Source organism: Onychostoma macrolepis, chromosome 21, assembly GCF_012432095.1.
Source record: "Onychostoma macrolepis isolate SWU-2019 chromosome 21, ASM1243209v1, whole genome shotgun sequence".
Classification (NCBI taxonomy): Eukaryota; Metazoa; Chordata; class Actinopteri; order Cypriniformes; family Cyprinidae; genus Onychostoma; species Onychostoma macrolepis.
The window spans coordinates 13,832,902-13,856,565 of NC_081175.1; the positions used below are offsets into that span (position 1 = coordinate 13,832,902).

Below are 23,664 nucleotides of genomic sequence, written 5' to 3' on the forward strand. Positions count from 1 at the left end.
ACACAAATAGCCTATGCTGATCCAACCCATTCTCACACCCAACTCGTCACATATTGAAGCTTGGTCAGGACCACTTGGCGTCGCTTTTGACGCTCAAGGTACCCTTAGCGTCATTTTTCGACTTGCAGGGTCCTCCGTTGCTTTAAATAGGAAACCCTTAGCGTCAATATGCCGACGCCATACTGGGAATTTTATCGTCATAATTAAATTATATATTGTGTAATAACATTGCCATTATTGCATATATGTTGGGGTGTGATTTTTCAATGTAAACAGCCACAACAGTTTTATTTATATTACATTATTTACACATTATGAGCACATAACCCAACCCCTGCCCCTAAATTTGTCAATAAAACACAAGATATAACAGGCAGATACAACTACTGTCATAATTTATTCAAAAAATATTAATATTCCAAGTCTTCCGAGGCAAAACATTTGATTTGTGAGAGGAGTAGACGCGTTAAGCTCATCCCGTATGCAGTCTGTGCGCGAATTCAAAAATGCCGCCAGAAGAAGCCTTGGTTGTGAAATGCTATTGGCTCTTGTGTGTCTCGTGACCGATTGCGTTTTGCTGTTCTGACAGGCTATTGGCTCTTCTGTGTCTCGTGACCAATTGCGTCATGCTACGGGACTTGAGTATCTTTTGAATGAGATGTGAGCGTTAACGGAGCGGGGTCATTTTCAGCGATTAAAACCTTATGTTTTGCTCTCTTCTTCTCATAAAGACTTCGTATGGCTTCAGAAGACCTGGAATGCAGCACGACTTGTTTGTAATGCTTTTATACTGCTTGTTTATGGGCAGTTTTGCAATAAACACCGGTGACTTAACTTACATTTGCCTGTTAACTGTTACGTGTTTTATGTTGTTCAGAAGTGGGTAGGTTTAGGGTAGGGGTGGGTAAGGTGCTCCAATAAAAGTATAAATGTATATAAAATTATTTATATTTTTACAAATGCATGCAAACCATTAAACTAAGACAAACAACTGAAAACAACGGCGGAGAACGTGTTGTCATTTTCCATAAGCGTCTTGACCTGACGCATAAAGCAAGCAATTGAAAGCAATGGAGTTCCTATTTTGTCATATAATGACGCCTAGGCGCACTTTTGGCGTCTTCATAGTGACGCCGAAGGCGTTTGACCATGCTTCAGTTTTGACGCCTTGGGAGTGAGAATGGGTTGGCTGATCGGGTTAGTCGCACAGGTGCTCCTAAATATGTTTTGATAGTCGCACACAGTAGCTACTTTTCAGTCGCCCTGTATAGCCCTGGCAATGTGTCATGATATTTTCTCTTCTTTTTTTAAATTTACGTTTCGCACAACCGCCAAGTCGATGCTGCCTATCCATTTGTGAATAAATATGCTCGACTCTGACTGGGGGAAGGGGGCAAATACACTGGGACCTGACCCAATCGCAATTCTTTATATGCGTGCATATATTTGATATTCTCTCTGTATATTGTATCATTAACTGTTCATTTTCTATGCATCTGTATCTCTTCCAGCAAAATAATATATACAAAACATGAAAAATATTTTAAAGGTCTTGTCATTATCGTAATCACTTGGTGCCCCCCTATTGGCTGGTGCCCCAGGGCACTCGCCCAATCCCGTCTATGGATAATCCGGCCCTGGTGAGTGGTTGCGATCAATTTAAGCTACATTTAAAAGTTGACTAGCTTAACTAAATTTGTTTAAAGGAGCCAAAATAAGTTGTTTGCAATCACTTTCCTTAATTTATCATCTCCCTCCCCTCCAGATTCCAAAACAGGAAGTTCAAGCCAAGGACCAGTCTAAAAATAAATAAAGGCTGCTCACTTGTTTGATAAAGGCTACAGAACCAAACTACTTGAGGTTACGCTATATAAAGAGGAGTCAGTTAGACGAAAGTAAAAACCATGAATTTAATGAAGTTAAAATAGTCATGCAAGACCAGAAAGTTAAAAATTCAAATTTTTCACAAACAGGAGAACTCATTTTCAGTCCAGAAAGTCTGGGTTTCACACATAGGCTCCTGGAGCGGACCTCGGAGCGGAGTACTTCGCGGAATAACCATGACTGTCGCTCTTCGGGCACTGACAACAGAGAAGCGCTCCCCCGATGATCAGCAGACCAGACGCGCCCCAGCCGATGAACAGCGACGCCCCCAGCTCCCGCTTCTGAGCCTCAGACAGAACGGGGTTGTAGAAGTCTCTGATGACGGTGTGTGCGCACCAGCAGACAGGGATCAGGGACAGAACGCCACCCACCAGGAAGAAGACGCCGGCTGCGACCCCCACTTTAGCCTTCGCGTCCCGTTCGTCAATGCAGTTGGTGCACTTGCCTCCAGCGACGGCCAGGAGTACTCCCAAGAAGGTCACGAGGATGGAGATGATAACAAGCGCTCGAGCTGCCTGGAGATCTTGTGGCAGCGCCAGCATGGAGTCATAGACCTTGCACTGCATCTGACCCGTGCTCTGCTGCACGCAGTTCATCCAGAGGCCTTCCCAGAAGGTCTGTGCGGTCACGATGTTGGTGCCAATAAACGCCGTCACCTTCCACATGGGGAGCGCGCAGATAACGATGTCTCCCAACCAGCCGATGACCGCGAGGGCAGTGGCCAAAATCTGAAGTCCAGCAGATGCCATTGTGTTTTTGTTAGTGTGCAAAGCAGACTCTAACACACAACTGACCGATAAAGTTATTTATATTGGCTTGTAGAGGCGTGGATTGTAATGTGATTTGATGCAGCTGGTCAGGATTTCCCGCTCTTTACTCCTAATTAATTTCAGACACCAGGCTGTCTTAATTAACAAACTAAGGACATAATCATGTCATTAGCAGGTGGCACATATCATGTCCCCCTCAATTTGTTCGAAATTCTATCTTGTTCCAATCACTTTTTGAAAGCCAGTAGGTGCGTTTACATGGAGCATTGTAATCGGTTTAAAAGTCCAATCCGAATGAAAATGCTCCATATAAACACCTCAATCGGAATAAAAATGCCCAAACCGAATGAAATTGTAATCGGTTTGAGAGGGGTGGGATAAACCTTTCTATAAACCGAACAAAATTAAAATCCTGCCATGTAAACACTTTAAACCGATTACTTTGCGTCTACGTCATCACGTCCAGAGGTCGGGTCGTCAGAACGTGAACGTGATGATGTCGGCAACGGTACATTCTGTGATTCGGGGACACCGACACTACAGTAGAGACTGGGTAATAGTGGAGGTATAAAGTTAAAATTTCCATTATACAGTTAAAAACACATTAGAAAGGAGAACGCTTGCTGTGTGACGGACTATCTGCTCTCATGTCCGGAGTGGAAAACAGATCTGAAATGAAGCGCAATTTTCTGCTTTTCAGCTTAGAAACAACACAGTGATGATAGTGAAAGTAGCTCAATGAAAATAAACAACTTGACCAAAAGTTGCCTTTGTCATTTGTATTTGTATAGATGACAGATTCATAATTTCCGATCTGCTTGAATTTATACGTGCTCACGCCATGAATGTTGTACGAAACACGATTGTGATAAAGCAATGCTTCTTTGATTCATTGTTCAGCAACTCTTCGTAAGAAATCGTGTATTTGTTCCATTTAAGTACAGTACAACTTTGTAGTATCAGAGTACAATTAATCTCAGAGCTGCATTACAGAGGGACATATGATTTCTATGATCGCGTTCTGGCCATATGACTGAGCGCTCGAATGAACTCAAGGATTCAAATATTAACCGTTTATTCTAAGCAAGTGCAAACAGATATTAAAAATATTAACGTAAATATGGGCGTTTTTTCCTCTGGTGACTTGTTTTTGTTGTCACTGTAGGCTATTAGCATATCCTAAAATCGAAAGCACAGGCACATGCAAACACCATATCGGATTAGATAACGTCTCATGTAAACAGTTCATCGAATCTTTCAATCGGAATGATTTTAATCGGAATGACAAAAAAGTGTACATGTAAACGCACCTACTGAGAGGCCTAACGCACTGGAATGCATTTCAAGTTATACTGATTCTTCATGATTTAATTTAAACATGCCACACAATACACATTATTTTGCACAGGCCACAACAGGGACCCGATATAGCCAGAAGAAGCCAGAGCTTTACTTATCCATTTTTTCCCCTTCTTGTTCTAGCCTTACACTCAGCAATGTTTATTACAAATAATTACAAATAATATATATATATATATATATATATATATATATATGCTATATATATGGAAATTAGATCTTTTTACAAACCACAACATAAAACACTTTGAGTTTTATGAGTCATTTTCTGAAAGGCTTCATGGTAATTTCATCATCTCATTATTGCTAGATTTGTCTCAGTGTCTATGGTTTAACATATTCTTATCGTTGTGATCTCTTAATAACTAAAGTACAATTTTATTATCAAAGAAAATGTATTATTATTATTATAGTTATAACAATATTTTTTTCTCCCCTGTTGAAGTGAAGCAGAACAGAAACAGATTTTTGCTTTTAATTTTTTTAATGATACTCACACAAAACTTTTTTTATTACCACGCCCACCATGTATCACAACCAGCAATTCTTTCCCCATTAAGGTTATTTTTCTGAAGTGTTTACTGTTTAACAGGGCAGGCAACAACAGCCGTCAGATGAAATACGAGACATCAGCTGTGTGAAGACAACATAGCGCTGCTTCAAGTCGAACACACCTAAAAACTCAAGGTAATCAATTTTATTGGTTTTATTGCGCATCATTTTCAATCAAGCTGTAGCCTAATTCTGTCACATGATGCAAAATGTGTGAAAATATAGGCTTATATAATTATTATGAAATTATCCTTATCAAAACAAACGAGTTTGACATGTTATATATTTTTTTCATCATTTCAACACCTAATAAAACAAAATAGGCTAATTTAAAATGTTTGACTTTCAAAAAATAAAAGCATCCTCATGTGTTTGCCTGTATACACTGTTAAACAATAGAGTAAACTTTAGAATTTGAAAAGTTTTTAACACTTTATTTCTTAAGATTTTCTAATTACAAAACATTGAAACACATTATCTACATTAAGTGCTATCACAGAAACAAACATACGTTTAAAAACTGCATACAAAAAAAAAAAATCAATTAAAAACACCAAGAGAAAAATATAAACCCAGGAAAACATTTTTAAAAAAACATTAAGACACAGTGTCTCTTGCCGTGCATAAATATGTAAGGGTTATGAATTGTTTTATGAGAGTTCAAAAGGCAAAAAGAAATACCAAAAAAAAAAAAATATATATATATATATATATATATATATATATATATAATTTTCATATTAACAACAACAACAAAAACGTTAAATAAGCGTTCAAGGCCACCCTTTTTGCTTCTCAAATCCCGACGAGTTGGGGGGTCTACATATAAACTCCCTCTCAGTCAATAAGCAGTTTTAGACGAAAAGGGTGACGGGACAAGAACCATGGCATCTTTGGGGCTACAGAATTTAGGAGTTGTCCTGTCATTTGTTGGGTTGCTGGTGTCTCATAATAACCCGCATCCTCCCTATGTGGAAGGTTACAGCTTTTATCGGCGCCAACATCGTGACGGCGCAAATCGTTTGGAAGGGACTGTGGATGTCCTGTGTGGTTCAGAGCACGGGGCACATGCAGTGCAAAGTATGGGAAGCCAAACACACCGAAAGTGAGACGAAACAGGGAGGAAGTGTTTGCTAGCGCCACCGAACTGACAGCGCGGCGCGAACATAAGAAGTTCGTGTTTTTCCCCGCACGTTAACAAAATGACGATCAGTATTAAGTTATTACATTTATTTTGCTTATTATCTTTCATATTACTATTGACAGTAGTGTACTTTGAAGCACGTAGCCTATATATTTAGTAGCCACATGTTCAAAGCAGAAACTTCCACAGTGTCCTCTTAGAATTAAAATGTTTTTTGTCATCATTAAGGCATATTTTAAGTAAATTTGACATCTAAGGATATTTTTGTAACTGTAGCATATGATTAGGCTATACTGAGAAAAAAAAAGAGTAAAAATTACTGATAGCCTACTTTTATGCCAGGACATTCCCATCAATTTTCAGGCTGTTCTGTTTGCTTTAAATCTTGAAATCGTACAATCGAATTCATTTTTTTTTTAAACTGCTCATGCAACAGGTATGTAGCATCTTTGTTTGGATCGTGAATTAATTGCAGTGGTTGCCTCTAATTTTAAATGGAGATATTTTAAGGCCAGTTTGCTTATTACAGTGCAAATAAACAAGTATGAAAAATCAGCAACCAATTTCGGAATCAGCCAATTTGCTTGTGAAAAATAAATAAATAATATATCGGAAAATGAATTGGCCATGAAAAATCATGATGGGTGTATCACTAATTAAAATATAAAATAAAAGATCTGAGATTGGAAGTACAATCTGGGTTGTCTTTTTCTGTCAATTCTGTTCTTCACGGATCTTGGGCTTAAAAATGTTGGTGACCACAGATCTACACTAATATACAGACACAACTGCTGAGTGAAAACAACAAAATTCACAGTAACATACGCAGATTGTACAGTAAGGAACTGTTGCGAATGCTGTATTATTTTTTGTTTTTGTTTAAAAGTAATATCAATTTACAGCATAAGTGAATTTACTGAAAGGCTTCGTGGAAATTTCATATCATTATTGCAAAATTTTTCTCAGTGTGGTTTGAACACATTCTTGGTTGTGACCTCTTTATAAATAAAATGAAATTTTATTATCAAAGAAAATGTATTATTATCATCATCATCATCATCATATTTTTCACCCTTTTTGGGGGTGAAAAAGCACAACAAAAAGTTTTTTTGTTTTTTGTCTTTGTTACTTAAATGATAGTTACACAACAACAACAACAAAAGTTAGGCCAGGCAGCTGAACCACATCCAAGAAGACATCCCTTTTTTGCTTCTAAAGTCCAGTTCATTTGTTAATTCAAATCCCACCCCGAGCGTTTGGGGGTCTGCATATAAACTCCCCCAGTCAATAAAAAAATTGAAACGAAAGGGGTGACGGAACGAGAAGAGCCATGGCATCTTTGGGGCTGCAGATTTTAGGAGTTGCCCTGTCCTCTGTTGGGTTGCTTGGGTCTATCATGACCTGCGTCCTTCCAATGTGGAGGGTTACAGCTTTCATCGGCAACAACATCGTGACGGCACAGGTCATTTGGGAGGGACTGTGGATGTCCTGTGTGGTTCAGAGCACGGGGCACATGCAGTGCAAAGTGTACGATTCATTGCTCGCCCTGTCCCCGGACCTGCAAGCCGCGCGCGCTTTGCTCGTCCTCTCCATCGTGCTCTCTGTCTTCGGTATTCTCCTGGCGGTCGTAGGAGGGAAATGCACCACCTGCATCGAGAACAAAACCGCGAAGGCTAGAGTTGTCATATCTGCAGGGCTGCTTTTCCTCATCAGTGGACTGCTGTGTCTTACACCCGTCTGCTGGTCGGCGTACACCATCATCCGGGACTTCTACAACCCGCTCTTGATGGACGCGCAGAGACGGGAGCTGGGGGCGTCGCTCTACACGGGCTGGGGCGCCGCGGGGCTGCTGCTCACCGGCGGAATGATACTGTGCTGCCAGTGCCCTCAGAAAGACCAACGAGCATTCGCCCCCAAATACCCGGCACCGAAATCAAACGCCTCGGAAAAGGAATATGTATGAAGAACATTTAAAAGAACATCAGAACTTTTGTCTAAGTTTGCTTTTCGTTTGTATTATAGACGAGTTTTCTGTAATGAACAAAAATGTTACATTTTTGACAGTGTGGACTATTAATCCAGTGGTTTAAATATAACCTATATGAATGTAGTCTACATGATTAGACAGTTTTAATATTAAGCCTTTTTGTGTAAAAATAGGCCTAATTAATAAAAGCAGCCTAAAAAATAATTAATTAATTAATGCTGTATTCAATAATTGTCACGTCACGTTAATTTGTGTTTCTGTTTAGAATGCAGTAGGCTATTAATGTTACAAATACAATATTATTAAAACAACAATGACATATTACCACCTCTTCGATGATTAGCAAGTTTTCAGTTTCTGACATTTTGATCATTTATGTGTGGGGAGCAGAACTATATTGTCCAGAGATTGTATTTTTTAAAAGTCTATTAAACATTTAAAGGGTATGTGGCATAACAAGCAAGAATGCCAGTATGTTATCAATAAATAAATAAAAATAAAAAATGAAACCCCTCTAGACCGTGATTACTTAGTGTCTTATATTTTGATTTTATTTATATTAAGTCCAAATTCCTCATATTTGTAAAAAAATAAAATAAAATAAATAATACAAATTCTTGATTGCTTATCTCACATGCATTTAATGTGCAAGGCAATTGCACCACTTAATATTTTTTAAGTCACATTAAATAATCATTTTAACCAATATTAATACACAAATGAACATTACACACCACGTTTTAATTTAAAAAATATATATTTCTCATTTTTATTATCTCAGACATCCTCACTTCTCAATGAGACATAAAAAATAAAATAAAAACACTTATTTGTCATTTATTTCTACTTTTGTTTTTCCTGGACAGTATGCTCATTTCTGTTTAAAACAGATGTGGCAAGGGTCTGTAATTAATGCTTGTGCTTGTTTGATTTTGCACAGCAGTTGGAATGCAAAGAGTTTCTCCTTGGCGACGATAATAACTTATCCTTTGTATGCATGGACACAAAACAGCAGCTGTGGAATAGTCAATAGAGGCGTGTTCACCCACTGTTAAGTGTGTGTGTGTGTGTGTGTGTGTACCTGTTTTTCTATTCAGGTGGGGACTTAAACCTGAATACACACAGACTCATGGGAACTCGTGTCACGGTGGGGACCTAAATTGAGGTCCCCACGGGTAAACAAGCCAATAAATCACACAGAATTAAGTTTTTTGAAAATCTAAAAATGCAGAATGTTTCCTGTAAGGGGTAGGTTTAGGTGTAGGGTTGGTGTAGGGCATTAGAATATACGGTCTGTACAGTAGAAAAAGCATTACACCTATGGAGAGTCCCCACAAGGGTAGCAAACCAGACATGTGTGTGTGTTTGCACGAAAGAAAAAAATAGTTTTCAGATATAATATGGAAATTTTTATTATCAATTACACACAAATACATTTTTATTTTGATCTCATTTTTATTGTAAACAAACAACAGCTTTCATTCAGTCATTTTTATTTAACAAATGACAAAGTAATGATAATTTGCGTGATAGTCTATTTCAGTCATTTTTCACAGTACTTGCCACATATCTTAAGGTTATTCTCACACGTAATCCATTGCTGGGATCACAGATATGGCAGGGCTGTATTTGGCTGCCATGTAGGGCCTATTGTCATTGGATGGGCAATTCCAACAAAGCAGCCCACCACCCAGCAACAAGAGGCCTCCAGATCCCCAGCCAATGTAAAGACAGGCTCCTAGCTCCCGCCGCTGGGATTCTGTTTCTAAAGGGTTGTAGAAGTCCCTGATAAGAGTGTGTGCAGACCAGCACACAGGAATCAGGACGAGAAAGCCAGCGATGATTAAAACCACCCTGAAACGATGCACGCTCTGGCTTTGGCCGCTTCATCCTCCAAGCAGTTGGTGCATTTTCCTCCAACCACAGCCATCAGGAATCCAAAGACGCCCACCATGATGGAAATGATTACCATGGCTCTGGAAGCCTGCAGGTCTTGCGATAGAGCCAACATGGAGTCATAGACCTTACACTGCATCTGTCCGGTGCTCTGAACCACACAGCTCATCCACAGACCCTCCCAGATGATTTGTGCCGTGACGATGTTCGCGCCAACAAAGGCCGTGACCCTCCACATTGGCATGCCACAGGTGATGATGGTCCCCAACCAGCCTATCATGGCAAGCATGATGCCCAGGATCTGGATGCCTTGAGATGCCATCGTTACTGGACATAGGTCACTTTGGGATTGTGCTAAGCATCTGAGGGGTTTTAATTGTCAGGGTTTTATAGCCCTCAAACTTTGGGCGGAGTTCTAACATAAAAAGAAGCAAAAAGAAAACCAGACATTTGATATTCCTTGACTATTGTTTGAAGTGTATGAAGAGCTAGATAACTTGAGACACCTTCTGGCGGTAGCAAATGAATTAGAAAAAAGGGGAAAAATCAATGCACTAAACTGTATATGCGTACTGGTGAAATATATTCACATTCATATTTGTGTTTTTATTTTTTTTCAAAATGGAGGAATTGCTAAATTTCAATTAAAGAAGATCAACACAGGTAAAGCATTCTGGAAAATGAAGTGTTTGTATAAATGTGAACACTTAATTTCCTAGAATATATAAGTATATAAAATCATTTTCTATGAGTCGTATTTTAAAATATCTTCAATATATTGTAAAAGAAGAAAGTCAAGCTAGTATTCAAAGTTTGACAAACATTGCCTTTTCTGGTTAAAAATTAGCAACACACTTTCATGGCAATTCGTAACTATTTTTTCTGTTTTTGTAAATTGGTGGCTAATTCGTATAAATTCACATGATCTAATGTGTACGTTTTCGTATGATCTTCCTGTACAAATAACATCCTACAACTTCATACAAAATCAGCACTTTGTAAAATAGTAACGTTTTCTCATGAGATTAAGAATAAAATTTAAATCCAATGCAATTCTACTTCCTTACAATTTTGAATTCTGAATGGTGCACGACCCCAGTTGCTATTGACATTTGGCAGTTAAACTTGTTTGGTTGGAAGAAAAAACAAAACAAAAACAAATAGTTCATAATTTGTCTAATTACTAACAGTTTTGTGTAAACACAAGCCAAACCTCAGATCATGTTTAGCCTTGTCTTATTATGTGCACTGGCTCTGAAAAAGAACCTGAAAAACCACACCTGTCCTGGATTTGCTGTTTGACAACTCCCTCTGAGAATGTTTTGTACACTGGAACTCTTTTGAAATCTTTTAAGTGCCACAGGGTGGGTGACACATAATGGAGGGCTGCAATATGACACCTGCGTTAACGCCCATGCAAATGCATTTTATACAGGTAGACACTCCAACAAACAGGTGCGACACAAATATATTTTTTATTTTCCCTTTAGACAAGTTTATATCAGATAAAAATTCTGTACAAAAGTCATATTTACAAAATCATAAAAGTTCAAATACTTGAAAAAATTAAAATACATTTTATATGAAAAAACACACACATCAAACATCAAATGGTTTAAGAGGAAAATTTGATCATACTTAAACAGAACAGATATCAAATTAGCCTCCTTTAAATGCAGAGGTTTTTTTAACGTGGTTCCAACTTCCCTATTTTCCTCATTGTCTTATATGTAGAAAATCTGTAGAAAACTGTCCTCATGATACCTGTCGCAAACTCTTTTTGAGCCGCTACATCTTGGTCAAACCAAGACTGTAAACATTAAGGCACTATAGAGTTCATTTCAGAGTTCATCATTTACACAAAGTTCTTGCCGGATGGTGCAGAAGCTTCAGACCGAGATGCAGCGTTATATTTGGCTGTGTATTTTCCCGTTTCCTCCTTTGGTGGGCAGCTGCAGCAGAGCAAAGCTCCCCCGATGATCAAAAGCGCAGCGGCTCCCCAGCCGATGTAAAGTGCTGCTCCCAGCTCTCTCTTCTGTGCTTGGTTCAACAAGGGGTTGTAGAAATCCTGGATGATGCCGTGGGCCGTCCAGCACACGGGGATCAGACAAAGAAACCCAGAAATGATGAAAATCACGCCGGCAGTGATACCGACCTTGGTTTTGGCGCTCTCGTCCTCGACGCAATTGGTGCATTTGCCTCCAGCCATGGCCAGCATGATGCCCAGGATCCCAATCAGGATGGAAATGATGGTGAGGGCACGGGCGGCCTGAAGGTCTGAACTGAGGGCCAGCATGGAGTCGTAGACTTTACACTGCATCTGTCCGGTGCTCTGCACGACGCAGGACATCCAGATTCCTTCCCATGAAATCTGCGCCGTGACGATGTTGCTGCCGATGAAAGCTGTGACTTTCCACATGGGAAGAGCACAAACCACAATGACACAGATCCATCCTAAGATGGCCAGGGCGGTGCCCAGTAACTGAAGCCCGGCAGACACCATGATCTTTGGCTTTTCTTCGTCTCTTGAGGTGGCTCTCTTTGCAGTGCTTACAGGTGTATGTCTCAGAGGCTGCGTGCTGATGCTTTAAAAGAGCCTGTGAGGTTTTGGGGGAGGGACTTCTGTCGAAGTACTCGCTCTGCTGGTTTTGTAGTTACTTCATGGGGTGTGACTAATGAGTCACTACCGTGACATTTTGCGGACACAGTACCTTATATGGTTATGTGGTATTTACTCTTCCAAATTGTGATATCTATGTAAAAATCTATGAAGGGATCAGTAAAATAGACCAAGAACATGTGCATTGCACTGCTAAGAAAAAAAGTAATATATAATTCAGGAACAGAATATAAGACAGGAAGTCCGGCTCAGAGGAAGTAATCATTTTCCCAGGAAAAAAAAAAAACATGTTTTTTTTTATCTCAAAACTCATCATTAAGTAAAATAATATAAATAAATGTAAATTAACTAACATAAAAAAGTATTATTCAATTAAAAATTACATTAATGTATAGGCTACATTTTATTTTTACATGATTTTTATTTTTATAATTATATATATTATAAATTGCTATTTATTTCAATTCTATAATTAAAATTCTTAAAAATATAGATATAATAAACATAGACATACATACATATTTTTATATATATATACATGTATATGCACACACTTATATTTATGTCTACAAATATCATGTAGGATTTACTTTGAAACAATTTTCACTCAGAAATTAATCAAATAATTACTAAGAAGTAGAGACTGAACTAGTATTTTCTTGTAATACGTACTCAGTACTCTTTGTTTTATTTTCAACTAATATTTTTACAGTGTACAGGGAAATTTGTCCACACCATTATCATATTTCTCTGTTTAGGTTTGTGCTGTGTGCTCCCTCATGGTCTACAAAGTATCAAGAATGTAGCAGCTGGTTTCATATGACACAATAGAGCAGACTTGGGGACTTTTGTGATGTTTTTCCTAGGTTATTGAGTTGTTGACCATGATCTCATCCAACGCTCCAAGATATTTAGAACTTCTATATGACACATATGTCATTTACTCAGTGTCTTACTCAGCACGTTAGCAATTCCCATGGCAACTATTTCTCAAGAATTCCCTGACGTTGTGCCTCAGTGAGGGGGAGGAGCAGCCCGAATGCACCTGTACTCACCTGCGCTGGTCAGACCGGTTTCTGCTGGAGCACAGGTGAAATGTTGACTCTTCGTCTGGGCAAGACTGAACAGCTCATCACAGATCGTTGCATCAACAAGCCTGTTCAACTGACAATAACAGAGAATAATCATATCTTGACAACACAGTTTGTGCTGTGAGAATGAGAAACAAGCTTCATTGTTATCCACAACATGAAGCCTCATTTACAAAGAGAAGTGAATGAGTTGATATTGTTATTCAATGAGAACACATTGCTGTGAATAACAAATATATCTGAATGGGAGGAACTATATTACATTATGCATAAAATATTCTAATATAGCTATATTTTGTGGAAAAATAATAGTAAGGCCAATGTAATGTTCCAGCTTGGCAAAGGGTGTGTTTGTGTTTTGAGGGTGTCAAACAGAGACACCCTCTCTTCAACAGATAAACATAACCTTTTTGAGACTTATCATATAATGTTGAACCATTTCAGCTTTACAACTTAGAGATGGGTGTTAATTATATGGGCAACGTGAATATGACATAGATATAAGCAACACAAAACATACATTTAAGGAATTTAGTAGATGCTGCATTTACATTTGCTGCGAAGTACATAGGCCTATACAAATACAAACAGTATGACTTAATACAGCTTAATAGTAGGCTATGACACATAACACTTAAGTCAATAGAAATATTCATTTTCATGATTACAATGTATTACATTAATGATTGACAGTTGTTTTGTATGGTAAATGTATGCCCACTAGTGGCTAGAAACCGAGTGCAGTGATGCAGCCTGTCCAACGGACACGCTTTGTCGTTTATTGTTTTCTTGTTTTATTTATTTAAGTTCTATCACATAAATCACCACAAATCTCGCGATGAGGTTCGGTTCTGTACCTTCTTGTGTAATCAGCTCCGAAACCGAAAACAAAGAGGAGAAACGGGAAATGGGAAAATAGCCTACTATCTTCAAACTTTTGATAAACTACAGATTTGTCGTGAGGTGAAAGTGTCTTCCAGACCCCCTGTGCGCGCGGAGTTTGTTTATTTGTTTATTTATTTGCGAAGAGAGAATGTATGCCTTTTGCGCGAGTTCACAGTTTAAATGATAAAATCTAGGCTAAGTAGATAGATAGATAGATTTTGGAGGCAGCTCATTTTCAGAACGCTTTGGTTTGTTTGTCTCTGAAATGTTTTATTATGGTTTATATTTTAATCGTATTTTAAGTGTCTAGAATACTGCAATATACTGCAATATCTATACTGCAATATACTGCAACTAAAATGTAAGATAGTAAAATGTTGTAAAAAAAAAAAACCTCATGGATGTAGAAAGGCGATTCCACCTATTTAAAAATTCTATAAATAAATATTAGATTAATTTAAAAAAAAGAAGAAGGAAAAAAAAAAACATTAGATTTACTCAGGATATATTTGTAAATACTGCGAGTGAAGTGGCCAATAGAGTGCCACAGGAACTACTGGCCACTCCCACAACTCCGCCCCTTTAAAAGAACAATATCTTTCCACTGAAACTCATTAGTCATCGCCATTAAGGTGCCTCACAGAAACTCATTTAAATATTATGCTGTTCTCTGAGAAAGGAAGTAGGCCAATGATGTCACGTTAACCTATCAAACACAGACCGGTTTCGGGCTGTCTTGTAAACATGGCAATAATTTCTTGTTCTCAGTTATTTTTCACTTCACATAAAAGGTTATATGAGTTTAGAATTTGTACTACAAAGCTTATCAATATCCTCATCTTTAGGCCCCCTGGGTGTGCCTGGCTTCATCTTTGAGAACCACAGTTTTTATTGAATGTCCAGTTAAATGTTTATCACGTTCCTCATGTCAAATAGGTTATTTATCAACTTGGTGGATTAATCAGATGTTTACTGACTCAGAATCTGGTTTAAACATGTCAGTTTTGTATTTATAATTGAAATCTCCCATGCGTTCATTGCACTACAATTGTTTACACTGTAAAATGTCATATTGTTAAACAGACGACCCTCTCTTTCTTATTTATGTTTTAAGTTGTCTTATCAGGAAAGCATTAATTAGTTAATGTTTAGCAAATACACAAATCCTTCATCAGAGGCCAAAAGATTTCTTATATATACAAAACGAGATAAAACTATACGACATACTGTAGAATAAATGAGCCATTAGAGCAACTGAGTCAACTGAAAAAAATAATAATAATTTTATAATTGCATGGAGGAAAATAGCACTTTAAAGACATTTTGTTCAACTTAATTCATCTTCACACCCATGGTAATTTTGTTAATGCCACACATTTAGAGCTTTAACATTTGTGTGGTTTTGGTATTGATAAGTATTTAATATCAATGTCATGATAAAAGCATGAGGAAAGTTTTAGCGTTTTGGTTTAATAACAACTTAGTTATACCTTTTGTGAACAATAACACTCCTACTCACAAAAGTTAATTTAATTTTAACATTGCCACACACTGCTGCTTTCATAAGTGTGTACACATCTGAAGAATTGTGTCTTTTTCTCCAAAGTGAACAAAGCTTGAACTGTAATACACATATTGATATAACATGATAGGTTACCACAGCTTCACTCTATCTGCTCTCTTTCTCAGCATGTTTTGCATTTTTTAAACTAAAACTGTCTAACCTCCTCATTTACACATAACCTGTCAGTTTCTTAGTTTCACTTCTGTGTACACTTGTTTTTGGGTTGCGTCACTAAATTGAATCCTTATACAACCAGGAAACGGGCATCTGAAATATTCTTCATAAGGTTAGATTTTATGACCTGCAATCGAAGTTGGCCTATATTACTTCCAGGACTTTGAATTCAGTAGTTTGTGTGTTTAAGTATAGGCCTACTGCTACTGAAGAAGGAAGACTTCGTGTATTTAATTGAGGAAGTTTATAAACAATAACAGCAATGTTTTCCCAGACAATTTCCACATCCCTTGTATGTTTTAAATATTAAGAAACATAAAATGTTATGACTACATGCTTTGATAACTGTGAGACATGGAAACTGTGATGCATTTGTTTTTTATTTAAAGAAAAAATAATATATATATATATTTATAATGTATTTCATTTTCAAAAAAAAAATTAATATGATTATTGTATGGCTTTAAAAAAAAAAAGCTGTGTATCACCCAAGTCATATAATTTGACATCAGTAGATGAGAGCAGATTTTTTTAGGTGAACTATTCCTTTAAGACTTAATCATGCATGCATTATGGCCTACATTAAGGTGTTTGCATTGGTGTTGTCAATGATTGTCCATTAAAGAGCATTTTTACAGGTCTACCTTGGATTATCTATTAACATCGACAAATAGTCCCAACCTTTGGTTTAAACAATCTTTTACCGGATATTACATTGTCTAAGTGCTATACAGAAAGCAGCTCCCATTTTTTTATGAGGACGCTAACCAATACCAAGATTGTGCCTTATCACCTAATGTCAGAACCCAGGTAGGTCAGCCCTTTTTCTCAGAACAGGGGAAGTTTCCACCAGGACAGAACATTCCAGCCGTCCTTGACGAGGAGATTCAGTGTGTCAACACCCACCTCCATGCTTGAATGGTCCTTTGGTGATTTTGGAGATTTCTGATGTAATAGTCTGAAGGACAGTGAGCCTCAGTGAACACAAGAGAGATTTTGAGGGAATTTGAAAGGAGAAAGTGCGGAGACATGGCAGCTTTCGGTCTGGAGTTAGTGGGAGTCACGCTCTCGGTTCTTGGCTGGATTCTCAGCATTGTGTGCTGTGCTTTGCCCATGTGGAGGGTCACTGCGTTCATCGGTACAAACATCGTTACGGCACAGGTGTACTGGGAGGGAATCTGGATGAGCTGTGTAGTTCAGAGTACTGGACAGATGCAGTGCAAAGTCTACGACTCCATGTTGGCTCTTCCCGCAGACCTACAGGCGGCCCGCGCTCTGGTGGTGGTGTCCATCATCTTGGGTGTCCTTGCGCTCTTTGTCGCTATAGTGGGGGCCAAGTGCACCAACTGCATTGAGGATGAAGGGGCCAAAGCCCGTGTGATGATCAGCTCTGGCGCCGCTTTCATAACGGCCGCGGTCATGCAGCTTATTCCCGTGTCCTGGTCAGCGAACACCGTTATTTTGGAGTTCTACAGTCCACTCATTCCAGAAGCTCAGAAGATGGAAATAGGGGCATCTCTGTACCTCGGCTGGGCCTCTGCGGCTCTGCTGCTGGTCGGAGGCTCCATCCTGTGCTGCAGTTGCCCACCTAAGGATGAGACGAGGTATCCGCCACAAAGTCGTATTGCCTATTCAGCCCACCACTCAATGGCTCCGAGTACCTACAACAAGAGAGACTATGTCTGAGGACCTCAGAAGACTTTTGATTTTTACTGTCTGTCTTTCATTGAAAGATAATTGTAAGTCGAGTTGGAGGTAACTCAAAATTTTGTTTACTTTTTCTCCATGTGAATATTTCTACATGCTGTTGTTTTGTCCAATCAGTGTCCATTGTATCTCCACACTTTTTTTTTAGATATATTTTAGCACCACTTGCATAAATCATCTTGTGTAGTATACTGTTTGGACTGTATGTTTTAAATCAAATTTGTAAGTTGATTTATAATGGGAAAATGTCAGTGGTTTTATTTTTGTAGTCTTGTATGCTTTCATTTACTGTTTTTACTTTACTTTTCTTTTAAAGTTTAGCTAAAGCTGTTTGAGAATTCATATTTTTATACTTTCATTTAAAAGAGTAATAACAACTTAAAACAAAATGGAAAATCTTGTACTAATATGTTTATACTTAGCTTGAACTGCAATCAACTCTGTTAATGTTTAGTTGTGTTCATGGTTTATTTCAGTGGCATTCTCATTCTCTAAAACTCTGTTGAAATCGGACAGCTGTCTAGATGGAAAATATCTACACAGTAGCTTTGGACTTTAGCAATGACCAACAGCCTGATCTTTTTTCTACAGTCTATCTGTGTGTGTTACAAAATAAAGTAGGAGTGGATGTATGCCTATGCAAAACTGACAAAAGAGACAACATTCGTTTTGTTTCTCTCAGTAGAGAGACACAAACACCAGACTGGATTTAGCCTCTAAGTTCAAGTTCCACTGGACAACACAACAGAGACTATGTGCAGGCACCTCCCAAAGTTTTGTTAGTTTATTGTACATGTTTGTTTGTGTGTTTGTTGTTTATCACTAAATAATTAGAACATGTATTCGAATAAGTATAAATGATTTATAATTGAATTCTTGATTATCAAAAACAATTAACACCAATAAATTAAATAATCTCCATGTGTTCATTTCAGATCTTTGATAATTTGTTGACTCTAAGGGTTTACCACACAACGCACTTAACCCACAGTTATCTTTTTTAAACATTGGGTAAAGGCCACTTTTACCCTTGGGTTAAGCAACGTTTCACGTTGCAAGATGGTTATCATGGTAACAGTGTAAAACAGTGAGGTGCTATTAATGTTTTAGCACACACTTATAAACCAAAGAGTGCTTACCTCATTACATATCATGAGCTTTGTACGTCGCAGAAACTGTTCGCAGAAAAATGCGTTAACTGAGGAGACGCTCTAGTACTGGAGTGATTACTGTACACCTAATTAAATCGTTTGAAAGAGTAGATTTGTTAAGGTAAGTAAATAGGCTATCGTTTAAATGAGGTAACGAAAAATGTCAGTTTATTATACAAATCTATAATAATCAGAGAATTCCAACTCAACATAATCACGTAGCTATATCATTTTCGTTAAATGAATGAACGAATGAATGAAATAAATAGACTTAGCAGTGTTATTGCATTACTGCTTAGTTGACACTTGCACTGTAAAAAGTGATAAATTGACTTAACTTAAATGAATTGAGTAAATAATAATTTAAAAAGAATTTAAGTGAATTGTCAAGTATACTTAACTTTTCTTTTACTATTATTATTTACTTAATAATTTTAAGGTAACGGGTTTCCTCAATTTTTTTAAGTTAAGTCAACTTATCACGTTTTACAGTGTGGACACCTGTAAATGATAATACTTAAGTATCTTAATACTCTTGTTTCGGTATTTCACCAACACTGTAAAAAAAAAAAAGTTGAGCCAACTTAAAATTTTAAGGCAACCAGCTTCAGCAGATTTTTTACTTTTCTCAACTTGTCTTTTTAAGTTTATACAACAAAAATGTGAGAATCTCCCACAAAAATAAGTTGAGCAAACTCAAAAATCTGCTGAAGGTAGTAAAAACAAAATTTTTGAAGCTTTTTTTTTTTTTTTTACAGTGAACTCATTTTGTAATTTGTAGTGTAAAAACATTTAATCGACATTTTAAAAAGATTAATCAACACATACGCCATATCTGATGCAAAAGCGCGGCTGTTTCGGATGTTGATGCTGCTCGTTCATTTGGTTGTAATGCCTGACGTCATGTCCGTTTTTCACGTCCTTTGTTTTCTTTCCAGTTTTAAGTTTTATGTCCACTTGTATTGTTTTGGGAAACAGTGTTCGGGGTAACGCATCACAAGTAACGCGAGTAACGTAATCCCAATCCCCTCTATGGATAATCCACTCCTGGTAATCAGATTACTTTTTTCAAGTAATTTAGGCCTAACTAGTAAATAACGCATTACTTTTTAATTTACAATAAAATATCTGAGTTACTTTTCAAATAAATTACTCAAGTTACTTTGTTTTCCCATTTATTGATTGACAGCTCTCCTGTCCCCATGTTGAGAGAAATCAGGAGTAAGTGCAGTGGCCTTGTGTGCGATGTGTACACATGATGGTTGCTGTAGTTCTAGTCCAGGGGTGTCAAACTCAGTTCCTGGAGGGCCGCAGCCCATGCAGAGTTTATTTCCAACCCTGCTCCAACACACAAACCATGTATTTTTCAAATAAGCCTGTGATTAGCTGGATCGGGTGTGTTTAATTAGGGTTGGAGCTAAACTCTGCAGGGCTGTGGTCCTCCAGGAACTGAGTTTGACACCCCTGTTCTAGACTAAATGTGAACATGCATTTACTCATCTCACATGCACAAAAACTGATTTAGTATTCCTCAAAATGATTAGCTTTCCTGTAGCTCAAATAGTAGAGCATGGCGCTAGCAACACCAAGATCATGGGTTCGATTCCCAGGGAAAGCAAGAGCTGATAAAATGTAAAAACTGTAACTTGAATGCAATGTAATATGGATAAAAGCGTCTGCTAAATGCATAAATGTAAATGATTAAAAACAGTGAAATGCAAACATGCAATAATTAAATGTATTAAATAACACAAATATCTTTTATGTATTTAATCCCATTTTATTAACTAATATCTTTGCTGCTGACCTTCGATGATGCAATTCAAACATATTAAGATGACATTTGTTTTTCTTGTTTTTTTGGGGTTTTTTTGCTGAAGAGTGTTGAACTTTCTTCTCCTTCATTCTATGCTTCATGCAATCCAGAATGGCTGAAGCTTATTAATTTCACTTTTGTTGTGAAAGGGCCTTTACATTTGCCAAAAATATACATTTTATATTAAAAACAAACAAGCAAGCCCAGCCCAGATGAGAAAAATGAACGCAAAAGTAATGTAATGCATTACTTTCCATTAAAAGTAACTAAGTAATGCAGTTTTTAGGGAGCACAAGTAACTTTCCGCAACACTGTTGGGAAGACATATTTCCAATGTTTGTGACAGTATACAAGCTAATGAATAAAATTTCCTCAAATCACAGCACTCCTTTAAAACGGCATATTTTGATAATGTTTTGGGTTTGTTTCCATAGCATGCAAATAGCCTAACTTTTAAGATATAATTCAGACACTCAAATAATCTATTAGTGACGTCACTAAAGCATGTTTATCCTGTTTTATTATGCTGTAGACCAAGAAGAGGAAATTAACAATAATGATTTTTCTGTACATCTGTTAAAACCCAACACCAACTCATACTCAAAAAATTAAAAAATTAAAAAAACACTTTTGAAGTCAGTAAATAAAATCCATCCATCAACACGGTCTTGAATCTTTAGAAAGTTGGAGATCCCTCATATACAACATCACTAACATCTCCAGTGCGAAATATTAACTGTGATTCAGGTGAAATATTAGCCTTCTTCTCCACCCCCTTGAGCACTGATTTGTTCTGCTTTTTCATGGCTGAGCCTGTTTCTCCACTCCACACAGTGTTAGTAGGAATTAGATTACAAGGGAAAGCTAATACCAGGATATTGTTCTTCTCCCCGCAGTGGCCATAGCAGGCAGGTGAAGTGCACAAACCTGTATCACATCCTCTATGTCATCACGTTAAGGTCCTCCTCCACTCGCACCTGTCTCTTTGGGAATATAAAGGCTGCTTGGCTTCGCAGCACTTTCACAGGCTACACAAAGAAAGGAAGAATTGGGACGCAGACATCTATATCGACATCTCAGCACTAGGTAAATGACATTCCTCCCTCCATTATTTAATCTTCTGTTAGTACAGCTTTTATTTGTGTATAATCTTCACAACTAAGCTACATCTCCTTTTCCTAGGTAAAAAGTACCCCTAAAAGGCACCATGTCGATGGGATTGGAGATCGGGGGCATTGCCATGGGCATCATCGGTTGGATCATTAGCATTGTCACTTGCGCTCTTCCAATGTGGCGTGTTTCGGCCTTTGTTGGCGCAAACATCGTCACGGCACAAATCATCTGGGAAGGTTTATGGATGAATTGTGTCGTACAGAGTACCGGACAGATGCAGTGCAAGGTCTACGACTCCATGCTGGCTCTATCTCAGGACCTTCAGGCTTCCAGAGCCATGTCGGTCGTCGCCATCATCTTGGCCGTCCTGGGCGTGTTGATCTCCATCATGGGCGCCAAGTGCACCAACTGTATCGAGGATGAAGCATCCAAGGCTAAAGTGATGATTGTCTCCGGTGTGATGTTCATTATTGCCGGCATCCTGCAGCTCATTCCAGCTGCTTGGGTGGCACACCAAACCATTCGGGACTTCTACAACCCGTTACTGACCAGCGCTCAACAAAGAGAGCTTGGTGCGTGCATCTACATAGGGTTTGCCGCCGCTGCTCTGTTACTGATTGGAGGAGCGATGCTGTGCTGCACCTGTCCTCCACGGGAGAAGAAGTACAAGCCACCAAGAATGGGCTACTCCGCTCCACGCTCCGTCAGTGGTGGATATGACAGGAAGGACTATGTTTAAAAATGTTTTCTTGTAGAAAAATACAAACAAAGAATAATTAGAAGGATTTGAAGATCTCACAGAAAGGTTGGAGATACTTCTGAAAGGACTCCGCAATGAAGGGTCAAACGATGCTGTCAATATTTGCTTTTCGGCTCTTTAAAACTGGTGTGTGTGTGCGCGCGTTAGGGGCTGGTTTTGTAGGCTTACCTGTCAGGGATTTTGTGTTATACATTTCATATACATTTATAATATTTTATATGCTGTTGTTTCAATTTTCCTGTTTTTTGTTCAGCTGTTCTTGCTTTTTGCGTCAGAAGGTCATCAAAGGCATAACATGGTGTCAAAATTTATATTTAGAATTGTTCTAAGCAGACATAAATAGGCAAAGATATATGATATGTGACAGAGACAGAGATATTATTTTATGAAAACAGTCGCTATGTCAGTCTGATGGCTTATCTATCACTTACGTATATTGACAGGAAGAGGAAGACTTTAGTTCTTTACATGTATTTGCTTATGAAAATTTCACTGGACACAGAAACTGAACAGGTATTTTATTTTTCCTTTTAGGTTTCAGTTTCTGAGGTTGTATGTCATTTCCTTTCTGTATGGTTACAACTTTTTGTACAATTGTTTTATTGTTCATAGATATTTTTACAGATTTAAAAGACATTGTTGAGTGTGTTTTCTAAATAACCAATTTAAATATTTGTCAATTGTGTTGCTTTTATATTATCAAAATTGAATGCGCAGAAATGTAAAATAGTTAAATAGCTGATATATTAAAGAAACGGTCAGTTACTGCACACAATAAACTGTTGGAGTGGTTGTACCTGTTTGGCCCTTTGTTGTACAGTTAGGGCAGTAATGTGACACATTCTGAGAGCGACCACTCGGTTTACAAACCTTAGGCAAGCTGTACTGTTTGCTATAGGTGGTGACAGACAGATCCGACCAAAACCAGTCTGAATAACTGGCCAGTGGAAGAGGGATGGGATTTGGAAAGAAAACTTATAAGGCACAACATGTTTAGTTTACCTTATATACTAGATGTCTGTATTTAATCCCATTGTAATTTCAAAATAAATGCAATAAAAACTGAATTTATGCTCCAGGAGTTGATTAGATCCTTTCAGCTGATGCACATTGAGCAGCAAACAAAACATAAGGAAAGTTGCACACAAACTAAACTATGGATTCAAAATGAAATTCCACATGCTGCTTTAA

General features: G+C 37.8%; 4 protein-coding genes across 7 annotated transcripts; 2 read left to right on the top strand and 2 right to left on the bottom strand.

Annotated features, from left to right (window-relative positions):
* Positions 1-1,896: 1,896 nt before the first annotated feature.
* On the bottom strand, positions 1,897-2,675 carry LOC131528330 (claudin-like protein ZF-A89). The gene has a single exon (XM_058757434.1). The coding sequence runs from the start codon at positions 2,631-2,633 to the stop codon at positions 2,007-2,009; it is 627 nt and encodes a 208-aa protein (XP_058613417.1). The 5' UTR covers positions 2,634-2,675; the 3' UTR covers positions 1,897-2,006.
* Positions 2,676-4,605: 1,930 nt separating this feature from the next.
* Positions 4,606-23,551, top strand: LOC131528328 (claudin-3-like). Of its 4 annotated transcripts, none has more exons than XM_058757428.1 (3): positions 4,606-4,700; positions 21,497-21,686; positions 21,783-23,551. In XM_058757428.1, exon 3 carries the CDS (start codon positions 21,808-21,810, stop codon positions 22,450-22,452), a length of 645 nt encoding a protein of 214 aa, XP_058613411.1. In that variant the 5' UTR covers positions 4,606-4,700; positions 21,497-21,686; positions 21,783-21,807; the 3' UTR covers positions 22,453-23,551. The 4 variants fall into 4 exon arrangements, with proteins under 4 accessions (XP_058613411.1, XP_058613415.1, XP_058613413.1 ...); XM_058757430.1 differs by lacking the exon at positions 4,606-4,700 and adding an exon at positions 18,789-18,905; XM_058757429.1 differs by lacking the exon at positions 4,606-4,700 and adding an exon at positions 19,719-19,834.
* LOC131528329 (claudin-like protein ZF-A89) lies at positions 6,663-8,313 on the top strand. Its single transcript, XM_058757433.1, has one exon. The coding sequence runs from the start codon at positions 7,040-7,042 to the stop codon at positions 7,670-7,672; it is 633 nt and encodes a 210-aa protein (XP_058613416.1). The 5' UTR covers positions 6,663-7,039; the 3' UTR covers positions 7,673-8,313.
* Positions 9,265-12,200, bottom strand: LOC131528333 (claudin-4-like). The gene is given in 3 exon segments (XM_058757437.1): positions 9,265-9,548; positions 9,551-9,901; positions 11,597-12,200. Coding segments are annotated over 3 exon segments (1,119 nt in total). The 5' UTR covers positions 12,096-12,200; the 3' UTR covers positions 9,265-9,279.
* Positions 23,552-23,664: the final 113 nt, after the last annotated feature.

Bases quoted from the DNA above. Each gene is read 5' to 3' on its own strand.
- LOC131528329 (XM_058757433.1), top strand. From the start codon at position 7,040: ATGGCATCTTTGGGGCTGCAGATTTTAGGAGTTGCCCTGTCCTCTGTT.
- LOC131528330 (XM_058757434.1), bottom strand. From the start codon at position 2,633: ATGGCATCTGCTGGACTTCAGATTTTGGCCACTGCCCTCGCGGTCATC.
- LOC131528328 (XM_058757432.1), top strand. From the start codon at position 16,956: ATGGCAGCTTTCGGTCTGGAGTTAGTGGGAGTCACGCTCTCGGTTCTT. The intron at 17,441-21,806 runs ATCTCTGTACCT...CCTAAAAGGCAC, and splicing joins CAGAAGATGGAAATAGGGGC to CATGTCGATGGGATTGGAGA.